General features: G+C 39.0%; 1 protein-coding gene across 2 annotated transcripts; it reads right to left on the bottom strand.

Moving 5' to 3' along the window:
• Positions 1-458: 458 nt before the first annotated feature.
• LOC132153368 (phosphomannomutase 1-like) lies at positions 459-6,904 on the bottom strand. 2 transcript variants are annotated; one of them, XM_059562679.1, is made up of 9 exons: positions 6,839-6,904; positions 6,593-6,678; positions 5,768-5,885; positions 4,873-4,949; positions 4,618-4,709; positions 4,439-4,538; positions 3,675-3,750; positions 1,188-1,303; positions 459-1,108 (listed from the first exon to the last, which is right to left on the bottom strand). In XM_059562679.1, exons 2-9 carry the CDS (start codon positions 6,674-6,676, stop codon positions 986-988), a joined length of 786 nt encoding a protein of 261 aa, XP_059418662.1. In that variant the 5' UTR covers positions 6,677-6,678; positions 6,839-6,904; the 3' UTR covers positions 459-985. The 2 variants fall into 2 exon arrangements, with proteins under 2 accessions (XP_059418662.1, XP_059418661.1); XM_059562678.1 differs by having other exon boundaries at positions 6,593-6,900.
• Between the last annotated feature and the right edge of the window lie 6,052 nt (positions 6,905-12,956).

Here is a 12,956-nt window from a genome sequence, read left to right on the forward strand (position 1 = left end):
AAATCATAAACATCAAAGACATCTAACAGATATCTGAAAGGAAACGTCATAGATGTGCAGATGAGCAAACACTCTAAAAAATACGTCTTGCAGATTGTAAATGCAGACATCAAATAGACGTCTCCTTGATGTATGTTTACTGTTCAAATGTGAGGTTAGATGTAGGCTATAGCTAAACGTTTAATTTTCCGACAGCTCTTCTACGACAGAAAGGCTAAAAAAACAACATTAATATCAAACTACTCAACTTTTTGTCACACTTTACAGTTTTTGGATTGTAAAGAGATCATATAGTCTATGTGATTCCAGTAATGTTTGTAATTGTCAATGTGGCGAGACAATCAAACTGAGCAGTTTTTAGCATATATTAAGAGTGGATGTGCGAATATTTGAAAGTAAAACATTTAAAATGCATGATTTTACCATAAATCGAACATTTCTATTATTCCCCTAATTCCTTTGAAAGATGTAAATTAGCACCGTTATGTGAAGGAGCACACTAGGTAAACAAACACACAACACTTACTAAAAACTGATTGCTAATGTTACTTTGGTTAAAAAAGTCGAGTTAAATATGGCTGGCTTCCATGTTTTAAGTTCACAGCTTTGAGCCGTCAAACCCTGCACTGTGTCAACCATCAACATTTCTGGAGTGAGTCCTGTGAATCAGTCATTATTTTATATTCAGTTGTCACTCCAGAAACGTTGCAGTGTGAACGTGGCCACAGGAAAACAGCTTTTATTATAAAAAGAGGGTAAATCTTTAGATTTGAAATCATTAAAATGTTTATAAAACTATGAACACATTGATGAGGCGGTGTCAGTGATATGTACATACAGTCCCTGTAGTCTGTGGATCAGCAGTGGTTTAGCTCTGTCTCGATGTCTGATGGTTGTCAGACTGCGTTACCCACAGTGTCCAGCAGCGGGCGCAGTAGTGCTGCACACAGGCGGTCTGTGTACGTGCAGGTGCACACAGACGCCTTCACGCCTCGTTGGGTGGAGCGTTAAAGAACATCTCTCTGCAGAGCCGCGCCGTGTCTTCAGGGGAGCAGACGGTGAAGCCGATGGTACGAGGGTCTTCGAAGATCTCGTAGTCATTTCCACCCTAAACCGTCAACACATATTACAAATAAATAGGCATAAACACATTAACATTATATATACACAGACATTCAATCACGTACCAATGAAGTTTCATTGCCGAAAAAGTAGATGGCGTCCAGTCCTTCCTGCTCCAGGACTTCCAGACAGAGGCGTTTGTCCCAGCCCTCTGGGAAGATGTCGAAACTGATCAAACCCCCTGCAGACAATGACAAAACCCACAATTAAGAGGACATTTATGAAAAGACCGTTTGATTAATTTACCACTGGTGTAACCTTGAGCATCAAAAGTTTTATGGCTGTAGTGTTCAGTAGAGGTGTAGTGAAAGATGTTTGAAACCTCTACCTGCTCTCATCCCATACATTATAACACATGTCAGCCAATCTGAGGCCAGCAAACCGGAAACATGTAATTGAATAACAGGTACACAGTTCTTTTGATTGGTTAAATAAATAAATGCAGGCTGGTTCTCTAATAGTTAACCCTGTAAAGCCTAATATATGAAAAAAACCTTTAGACAAAAAAAACACAACAATAATAATAATAAAGATTCCATACATTTTTGTTAAATATCATATTTGATCCATCAAGCTTTTATGGCTCAAATAGTATAATATAGTGTGAGTACAGGGGAAAGAAACGAAATGAGCAAAATTGTGCAGTTTGGTGCAGATGCTTATATTTATGTGGCACAAAGGGAGATGAATTTCTGATGCTTGTACTGTAAATCAATAAGATCTTTATTACAGTATGCATACTGTGAGATGCATCTAGATACGACCGCGAAGCCTTTAGACATAGTGAAATAAATAAATGCAAAACTCTATTTTCTAACAAAATCTAATTTATATCAAGCACACATCAAGGTCAGCTCAGTAGCGTAAGACAAGAATTACGATATGGCTTAATGTGATGATTAAAGGCTGTAATTTCATTGAATATCTGATTTTGTGCTGCTGGTTTTACCGGGGAAACTACTATATTTCTATTGTTCTAAAAGCACCACCTGCTGGCAGAGAATGAATGTTCATTTTTAATAAGCTTGTCTGCTGTTTTTGTTTAGACCAATGTGAAAATTAACACATGATCTTTATGCAGGAAACACAGATGTAAAAGTTGTCAATTATTAAAAGTGCTAATTCATTCTCTGCCAGCAGGTGGTGCTTTAGAAACAGTAGAAATAGTTGTTTCCCCCGATAACAGAAGCACAAAAACATTTGAAACATGCAGCATTCATATTCAATGATAGAAGATAACACAGTGTAAAAAAATTAAACAATTAAGTTACTAATATATTTATATGTTGTTATTAAATTAACATAATAAATGATTGATAATAATGGTTTAAATTAACATAATGACACTTTTGCTTCCATTTTTCTTAAAAACACATTTTAAAAGCTGAAATGTGAAGTTAATACTTTTATAAAACTTTGTTTTTGTGAAAACCTTGATCATATTTGACACTGATTTTTTCTATAAAAAAAAAAGATGTCTGGATAATAAAATAAAGTTGCGGCGTTATGTCTCATTGGGGATGAAGAGGATTAAGAAAGTAAGGTGTTTTAGTCCAGTAAGTGTTCATCTGGAAATATTACGAACAATATCTTATGTATCAATAATTATTCTTACGTTTGCCTTATAAAAATCAGTAAAGCTTTCACAGCAAAAAGACACAAGAACCACAAGCTGAGGGTGAATATTTGCACAATTATACTAAAAGACATTTTACTAGCTAAAGAAAATGTCAAAACTATCAATCAGATGACAATATATAATGTGCAACAGGTTTTTCAGCAAAGTGTTGATTTCGAGGCCTTGGACACAGGAGGTATTATAGTGTTAATCTGTCATTTAGTGAACGAACCCTTCCAGCGGTTTTAAAGCCTCAGCTCAGCAGTGAAACAGAGTTAAATGAGTTTACAAGCCCTGAAGCTCATTCTTACAGTAATGACCCCTTTTGTGTGTGAGACGGTCTGTCTTCAGAGACGTGAACTGCGTGACTGTTTGTCCTCAGAGAGATTGAGAAACACTGCAGGGCCAAAATCAGTCGTTAAAAATTAGTTATCTTCCCACACACCCTCAACTCACACAGACACTCATTAGTGTCCCTCCACTGGACTGCATTCCTGCACTGACTCAATGGTTGCTCAAGCAACAGCCAATCAGAGGGCTTGATCGCCTCACACCCCTGGCCCCTCCCCCTCCAACTGTCCATCACACAGAAAAGAAAAACACAAAGCCGGGGTGTGTGAAACTGAGCTAAACATTACAGGCAAAACTGCTGAAGATGGACTCCAGACGTCAAAGCAAGCGCCAGACCGTGTGTGTGTGTGTGTGTGTGTGTACATACGCAGCAAACGCAAACAGGTTGTTGAGTAAATAATTCTCTCACAGGTCACTGGTCTGTCAACACACACAAGTGCATCCGTTTGCGCTCGCTAATCACCTTTAACACAGATAGCGCGAGCTTGTGTCTTATGTGCTGTGCAGGTAAAAACAGCTCAGTTTCAGCACAGATCACTTGCTTCAGATCATCAGAGAGCTGGTGATGTCATTTCCTGCTCACCTCTGGTAAACCGCAGGCCTTTTCCAGCAAACTCCTTCTGCAGAGCTGCCACAAACTTCTCTCGTATCTTCTCTCTCTGTGGGACAGGACAGTTTGCATTGAAGTTTTGCGTTGTTTTTAATGTGGGTTTAGATTCATTAGTGCTTTAAATGAAAACAATCAATTCAGGAACACAGATCGTCCAATGACAACGGTCCAACTTGCTTAACTCTGGATGTAAATACACCTTTCACTGGCAACTTGTTTGACTGTCTGTTTCATCGCTCTTGAAATATACAGACCATTTAATGAAGCCCACTTTGGGTTTTGTGTGAACCCTTTTCACAAGACTGATGATGCATTAACGGTTATCAGCATCGTAAATCCTGTAATTTTTTCATTTATTTAGATTGATTTGCAAATGCATGTATATTTATATAACTATACTCTGTATCATATCTCCTTTGCATCAAATTACAAAAAAAAATAATGCTAATGTGAGGGTGTTTCTAATGCTGCGTCTATGGGAAGGACGGTAAATTTGACATTGTTCTCTCTTCTGATTGCCGTTATCAGTCTCACTCAGTTTTTTTTTCTTTAAATTGTGAAAACACTATCGTGGAGTTTTTCTTTTGTATTTTGAGCAAATGGGAATGCAAAATATATATTTGTGGTACTCTCCCATTCACTGCTCTTGCACTTGAAGTTATGACATCTTCCGCTGCTGAGAAACATGGAAAAAAGGCCCATTATGGGAAAAACAAAAGCTCTTGTAAACAGAGTACCTTGTCAATTTCAGAGAACTCGATCCGCTCTTCTAGCGTGCAGCTGCGTCCGATGGGTGAGATGTTGATCATGCCGTTACGAAACTCAATGAATGTCCCTCTGAAAGAGAGAGATTTGGATGGTTATTAAATTTGGTTTTCTGAATTGTGAAGACATTACAGGTGACCAGGTTTGTTACCGTTTCTTGGGTAGTTTGATGAGCCCCATGTAGCTGAGACAGAAGTTGATGAGATCCTGCAGTAACTCCTCACCCAGATGATTCTGGATGGCCTGAGAAACAGATTGAAAACATTAAAGACACTTTAGAGTCTTCCAATGAAAGTTCTAAAAAGAATTCCAGTTTGGTAACAGCACCATTAAAGAACTTCTATCATATTTGAAACATGCAAGACGTTTTTTTTCTCAGGATCTACAGACACACAAAATCAATCACCTGTTTAGAGATGAGTTTGCCGTCTTTATATTGTACGGTTCCATTTTCTGCAAAGACGTAGTCGAACTTGTGTATGACTGCAGCGAGAAAGAACAAAACAACAGAATGAGACGCAATCAAAGTGCTCGAAACACATCTGCTCAGGTGAACATCTTATCATCAGCCTGGTGACCTTTACCTGTATTACACAACACACACATACTGATGTAAACAAGCTCATTTACACACTCAGAGCTTCACTGCTCTTTCTGATTCATTCAACATCACACCTGTTTGTTTTTTTGACAACAAATTTATGACAACAAATAGCTGTCATTGTTACAACACATCAGATCTGGATTCTAGTTCGAGTGAGAATGTGGTTGCATTCGGTGCTAAAAAGTACTGTTCTCAGTCTGATTCAATCATGAGTTCTTGGTTTATCTAATCAGATCTGCACAATTCCACATGCTACACTGATAATCATCAAACACGGATGAAACTAGAAACTGATCAATAAAAGAAAAGTCAAACATGGAGTTGAAACAGAAATTAACATCCACAGTTAAGACAGAATCTTGCGAATTAACATTTGCATTTTACATTTATGCTTTTTTGTAGATGATTTTTCCTCAAAGCAACAACTTCTGAGATGTTTCTCACGAGAAAAAGACCCTAGTAATCTCACATGTGTTGGTTTCAACTGGGGAAATTTTGGGATCAGTTGGTTTCTACTGGGGGAATTTTGGGATATCGGTTGTTGTGCCAATGTTTGAGTTGACTCAGAGATCCAGTCAAACCAGTTCCTCCATTATCTCATGCAACATCCAAAACCCATTAAACACATGCTTGACTAATGATCCTAAAACCTCGAGACCGGCTGCTGGCTTCTGTGATGAAATGTCCATCCTCTAACCTTCATCTCCTTCTCCGAGCTGTTCTGCGATTTTGGAATAATCTGAGCCGCCCACCACGCCGATCTTCACCTTCTTTCTCAAGGCCTGGAAGAAATCATCCAGCTCAGGGTCGATCTTCTGCGGACACACAAACAGTATCACATCACTGAAGGGTTTCTGATGTGTCTTCACTCAAACTGATTCATGAGTCCATTGAACAGTGGTGACATCCATCTGTTCAACAGGTTTCAGAGGATTCGTGTGTCTAAATTGGCTACAGAGTAACATTGTCTAGTCTCATATAACATCATGTTTGCAGCTCTATTAAAACAGACCGCTAATGCATTACCATTCACGTCCACACCAACATAATGTTCCCGTGTATTGATGTAATAGTGATACAAACGGCACCGTTTTCCGGGTTTAAAACTTGATCGCTATCGCATCTTGGTGTGAATGGTCTTTTATCGTTGTAAAACGGCATTTCCGTGTGTCTGTCTTAACACATGCCTGTTACATTTCCCCAAATCATCCCCTAACCATCGTTGTATGGGACACTGGCTTCTGTATAGGCTACGTGCAGAACGTGTGTTCCATATTATACAAACACACACTCGTACACTAATAACACACACACTCACGAGGCATGATTCACACACACACGTTAGCGCTGCAGAAAGAAACATTGCTACATGGGATCAACATGTCAATCTTATTAGAGAAGAGAGGACGCATCTTTTATAACCCCTTAATTGTTATGCATAAGCTTATTATCTCTTACATGTAATGTTATCTCATAGCTATCTTGTGGATAAAAGAGGTTCCTAAATAAAGTATACATTTACCTCTCTCGGGGGTGTCAGCGTTCCGTCCACATCAAACAAGCACAAAACATTTCGACCTCCGGCTACACGAGACTTTCTATCCATTTCTTCTTGTCCAGCAGTTGAAGTAGACATAAAATTCAATTAAAAATCAAGGACAGTTAAATATATACAAATCAGACTCTAAATGATTTAAGATGAGTTAATGCATAAGGATATAAACAGTCTCTAGTCTTGAAACCGAAAGATAAAGACATCAATACTGACGAGTGTTGTTTACTATGATTACAGTCTTTAGTGCGGGCTACATGATCACTGCTGAGTGTGAATGAATCCGCACATGTGCTTTCTCTCTGCCCTGGGGAGGGGTCGGCCTCAGCCAATCAAATCCGCGGAGTCTGGTCACGTGCTTGAAGAGGGCGTTACCGCGCTGTAACGAGCACGGTTAAACTGGGAGATAACTCTCACCTACTACTTACACCTGAGCATAACAATAACATCAACAACTGAGGCAGCATTCCGGGAAATAACAATATAAGATCAATAAGGTATTTTCAACTAGCCTAAATGTAATGAGGGAATGAACGGTGGGGTAGTTGTTGGGCTTTTTGGTTTTAGGGGCAGAGTGAAAACTGTTTTTCCCAACATTCACATTAACCTATGTACATTTACACAGAGAAAGAGAGAGAAATTAACACAGTTTACATTTTTTCTGAATACCTAAAACGCATTTCTTGATACCCTCACTCATTTTCTCAAAACCTTCAACACAAATCTTCAAATTAAGTTCACAAAACCCCTGACTCTTCAGGCAAAATCAAACAATCCCTTCAAAACCTGTATTCAAAATCAAACAAAGCTTTCAAATCATAAACATAGCCTATAAGTCAATTATATACACAATAAAGATCTTTCATTACACACTACATCAGAAAACGGAGAACACAGTGTCCTGATAGGGAGTTATAATGTTATGGAAGAGATGGCATTGACGGAGGAACTTGATCTTGCTGCTAATCTTCAAACACTGACCATTAAAACTGTCATTCAAACTCAGAGAAAGATGGTGAATTGAAGTTTCTGAGGTCCATGAAAGAGGACACAGATTCTACGACATAGTCATGTTAATTGAGAAGCAAGTTAATATACTAACGGACCCCATATTTGGCAATATAATTGATCAAACTATTATATAAAACAAATCTGCATTCTAAACCGGCAAGCCAGAGTCTTCTATAGTTCTGCCACCAGTGTGTCTATGGAAAAGCCACAAACTCAAAACATGCTAACCATTTGCCTTTTCTGTGCAAAGGAACATTTGGTGTCTGTCTGTCCTGGGTTTAAAAGAAAGATGCGCAAAGATAAGATCCAGTTTATAAAGGAAAAGGGAATATGTTTTAGATGTGTAGTCCAAGGACACATGAGTAAAACCTAATAATACCTTTAAAGTCTGCTGTATATATATATACTCCACAGAGGAACCATCATTTTCTTCCCATGCTTGTGGTCACATTGGGCCCGGTGAGGAAGAAAGTACTATCAATTGTGCAAATGAAGATTAAGGCGAACAAAGGAAAATAAATAGTGCAACGTATGAATTTTGGACCCTGGCAGTTCTTCCACATTTTGCGCCACAGACCTCATGAATCAGCTTGATATGACTGGAAAACAAGACCGACGTTCTGTGTGAACAATGAATCTAGAAAAGATGATGGTCAGTAATGTGGTGACTGAACAACATCACAGCCCTTCCAGATGTATACACACAAACCTCCATGCCCTGTCAACATCACTACCCAGGGTGAAGTATCCAAATTGCTTTACTAAAGAAAAGAGTTTTACCTGTTTTCCCACCATGGAAGCAGATATTGGCCTGTTAAGTCGCACTAATGCCTCTAAATGATTAGAACCCTATGAAATAATCAACAGCCAGGGAGATGGACCATTTGCTGTGAAAATTATGTTGGGTAGTTAACGACCCATTAAGAGGAAGACACAATCGATGTATAACAGTCAATGTCAACAGTATATCACTGGTCAATTTGCATGACTTAATCATTGCCCAACAATTAAGAAATTGCCGAACGTCACCCAGCGGTTCTAAAAAGAAAGTTCAAAAGAGATCCTGTTTTTCACAACTTTATTTCTGAAGTTATTAATAAAAGGGTTTGGTGAAAGGGTGCATAGAGAACAACTGCAAGGAAAAGAAGGTAACGTTTGGTACATACCCCATCATGTTACCCAATCAAAAGTTAAGAGTTTTTTACTTGGAGTTACTCCAAGGCCCAGACCTCTTCAATGGACTCTCAGGATGAAATTCATTAGCCATAATGGGGGACACTGAAGCAAGCAATATTCCACCAAGTAAAGATGGCAGAGGAACATGTTAACTTCATGAGGTTTCTGTGGTGGCCAGGAGGTGATGTAAGTCTCACTCAATTAGATTTCTGTACAATCGTTCACAGTTTTAGAGCTGTATCCTCTTCCATCCGTGCAAGCTATGCTCTCAGAAGAACTGATGAGGACAATAGACAACACTTCAGGTCTAAATTAATTGACACAATCCTGTCTAACCTTTATGTTGATGACTGTCTGATGTCCGTATACCCACAGAAGAAGAAGCGATATTGCTTATCCAGGAAGTAACGGCTGCTTGTGAAAGAGGATGTTTCCATCTAGCTAAATTAAACTAGTTATCTAGCATCCCAGAGTCTGGCCATGCAAATGAGGTAGAGAAGTTAGAATTAGCACTAGGAGTTCAGTGGTGCGTGGAAGATGGTAATTTCACATTTGATGTCACTAACAAGCCACAGGCACATACCAGAAGAGGTATCCTGTCTAAAGTGAGTTCATGTGACCCTTTAGGGTTCCTTGCTCCTTTCATCTTTCCTGCCAAGCTACTATTATAAGACCTGTGCAGAAGGAATGTCAGATGGGACGAAGAGATACCTCAGTCTTTAAGTGATAAATAACAACCTTCCAGGTGTTTAAAACCATAGAGGTATGGACAACTTCATCACTTTCTGAGACCCGAAAATGAAAGGAATGCAGTACACGTCAGCTTTCTGATGGGAAAGTCTAGGGATCACATTTCCAAGACTGGAGTTAGCTGCAGCAGTTCTAGCCACTAAGGTGGACAAAGTTCTCAACTACAGCTGGATTTAAAAAAACATCCGTATATTGTACTGACAGCGAATCAGTCCTGAAATGTTGAAGCATGGAGTCCTTCTGTCTAAAGCGGCCTAATCTGAACAAGTAAAGTTCCCCAAACATTCTCACGTGTCAACATTCATACTCAAGACACATACATGAAACGTTAGGACATATAGGAAGAAATCAGATTCTTTCTGAACTCCGTAAAAGGTTCTGGATCATTACCACTAATTCTGCTGCATGCAAAGTTATACCTCATTGTGTTGTACGCAGGCGAAACAGACCCAAAGTAGGAGAGCAAAAGACGGCCGATCCAGCACCAGAAAGACTTGTTCCTGATTTACCCCCTTTTACTAAGGTGGGCATTGAAACGCTATGGAGTATTGTTCACATGTATGACATCCAGAAGTTGTACATCTAGAAGTTGCACATTCACTTGACACTGACTAAGTGACTGTAACTGTACACTGACTGTAAGAGGCCAAGTGAAACATATGAGGTCTGATAATGGGAAAAATCTTATGGATGTGAAAAGAGAATTGAGAAAGGCTTTATCTGCCCTCAATCAAGATCATATTCAAAAGTCTTGACTTCATCGTAAGGTGGAATGGAGCATGCAGGAGTGATTAAATACACTAAACATGTACTTCTCTCCGTTTTAAAGCAACGAGGGTTAACTGAGGAACTACTATAATGTGAAGTAGAAGTCTGAACCGTCATAGTGAAGACCCAAACCAGTCTCCTAGAGAAGCTTGTAACTAAGATATGTTTATTACTGGAGAATATTGAACGATGCTCTACTCTACTACTCTGCTCTGCTACTTGTTATATGTTTACCCTTCTTACTTTATGTTTTCTGGAGTCTGTGTGCGTCCTCTGTCGAATGTGTCTAATGAGATGGTGTAGGACCTTCTGTCTCCCTCTCAGTGTTTTCTGGTGCTCTTATTATTTACAGCTTGAATTGTGCTGTATTTTACTTTCAATGTTGAGTTGCATCCGTTATTATTTTGTCACATTCAAGATTAATAATTCAACTGTGATCTACTTTATTGTCCTGGATTTTAAAGGATATAAATGAGCAAACAAAGAGGAGTCAGACCACAGAAATGAATCAAGTAAGGGCCACTTTATATACATATAGTGTATAAAAATACAATGTAAAAAAATCAGTGTAAAATAAATGTTGTAATTCTCTTCCACTCTTCTGTTGAACTTTAAAAACTGATTATGGTGGCCACAGAAAATCTGCTCAAATTAGTTTGACCTCTTTGTGCTGCCTCCGTTGTTCTATGCACAAGAACACAGTCTATCACAGTAGCTCTGATTTCATCTGAAATGACTTGCTCTTGCTCTTTCTTCACCTCTCAGATTGATGGATGCACTCGTGCCATCTGTGCATTTTGTACTGGCTTATATTTTAACATATTTTTGTGAACATATTTTATTTATTGTGTGTAAACGATGACAGCTGTGTTGCAGTTAGTTTCTTGTGCATAGGGTTTTTCATCACAAGTTCATCACAGATCAAATTGTGTCTTAGTGAGTGGAAATGATTAGAGTTTTGCAAAAAAAAAAAAAAAGAGTGCATAAGGCCTGCAGACTTGTTTAAGGTTTTGCAAAATAAAAATATTTATTGGACAAATTGGTTTAGGCTGTTGAGAATGTGTTTCAGAGAATTGGGTTTAGTGTCTTCGCTGTAAATAAAAAGTTAAAGTAAATAGTACTTAAAAAGAGTAAATAGAGAATAGAGAACAATAGAGAAACTGTAGTGAGCTGTAGTAACTATACTTACAGCGCCACCTGCTGACCGATACTCAGTATTACACAGATACTTACACGAGCTTTAAATAATAAACATAAAGCATTTGTGTGTAATATTTTCTCTTGAATTCTAAATGGGATTGAATGTATTGATGGGAAAGTGACGTTCATAAATGAGGAAAGATTGTAAGCTATTTCAGTGTTTTGGCGTTCGCTCACAAAACTTTTGTGATTGGAATAATATGAAATGGGAGGAAAAACAAAACTTTGTTTCTAAGTGGACCGTAAAGGTTAAGCGAGCGAAACTATTTCCCCTCATTCTCATGTTTTAAATAGCTTACCTAAATGACAATTGTGTCTATCGTCTCAGTCTGACAGAAGTGCCCAAAGGCCGGTTCAGCAACAGCACCTGACCAAGCAAACGACTCCCTGAAGCGGAATTAGTCACGAAAACACTGGAAACGACTAACGGCCGTCAGGCTCGACTAAACCTCATCTTGCTGCTCATATGAGCTGGATCTGAGAGACCACCGTTAGTCACACAAACACAGAAGAGGAAGAGAAGTGTAACGTGTGCCCTGTGTTTAAAAGGGAACCTATACTTCTGTCTCTGACTGAATATGATTGTTCGTGTCTGATATCCAGACAGCAAGCTGTTTCGGCCCAGATCTGGCCCACATTTGCCCCGCATGGATTTCACGCAGGCCAGATGTGGGCCGGTTCTGGGCCGAAACAGCTTGCTGTCTGGGTAACCATCAGGCCAGATGCTTTCTAGACAAATGCAATTGTTGTCCTCATGATTTGAAAAGGATCACAATTCAAATAAGCTTCTAGCATTTTGTTTCTCTAAAATATGAGAAATGTCATGAATCACACAGAGCATCATGAATATAATTCAAGGCTGTCAAGGCCATCATCAAATTTTCATTCCATTTGTGATCAACGTTTAACAAGATCATTTGAAGAAATGACTTTGTCGTGATGTGGGACCTGATTTCTCACGGTGTGCACACCCAGATTTCTCATCCGTCTGTAAACACTCATTCTGAGAAGAGATTTTACATGAGCAGATTTACAGACCGCAATCTGTCAGCTTTTATAGCACACAATCTATTTGCCGCACATTCTGCTTTACAGCCCTGAAGGACCTTTGGCCCCGCTTCGGTCCTCCAGAACATTTACGAACCACTCAGACCTTCTAGCACATTCTGTGAGCAGCAGACACAGAGATTTATTGGACAAAAACCACCTGTTGTGTGGAACCAGGTGGTTTGATGTTTACGGGGCATTTTGAGAGAGATTTGGATTTTATTGATTGTAATTGCTGCTGATGGACCTACATAAAGCTCACTGATACGATCAGATGTCACCTCGGATTAAAACTAGAGGGATGAAGCTTTTTTCTCTCTCTCTCTGTCTCTCTCAGATCAGGCTGATTTTGTTTGTTCACCTTCGGTTGTTCATTAACACG

The sequence above is a fragment of the Carassius carassius genome, chromosome 1, assembly GCF_963082965.1.
Source record: "Carassius carassius chromosome 1, fCarCar2.1, whole genome shotgun sequence".
Taxonomy (NCBI): Eukaryota; Metazoa; Chordata; class Actinopteri; order Cypriniformes; family Cyprinidae; genus Carassius; species Carassius carassius.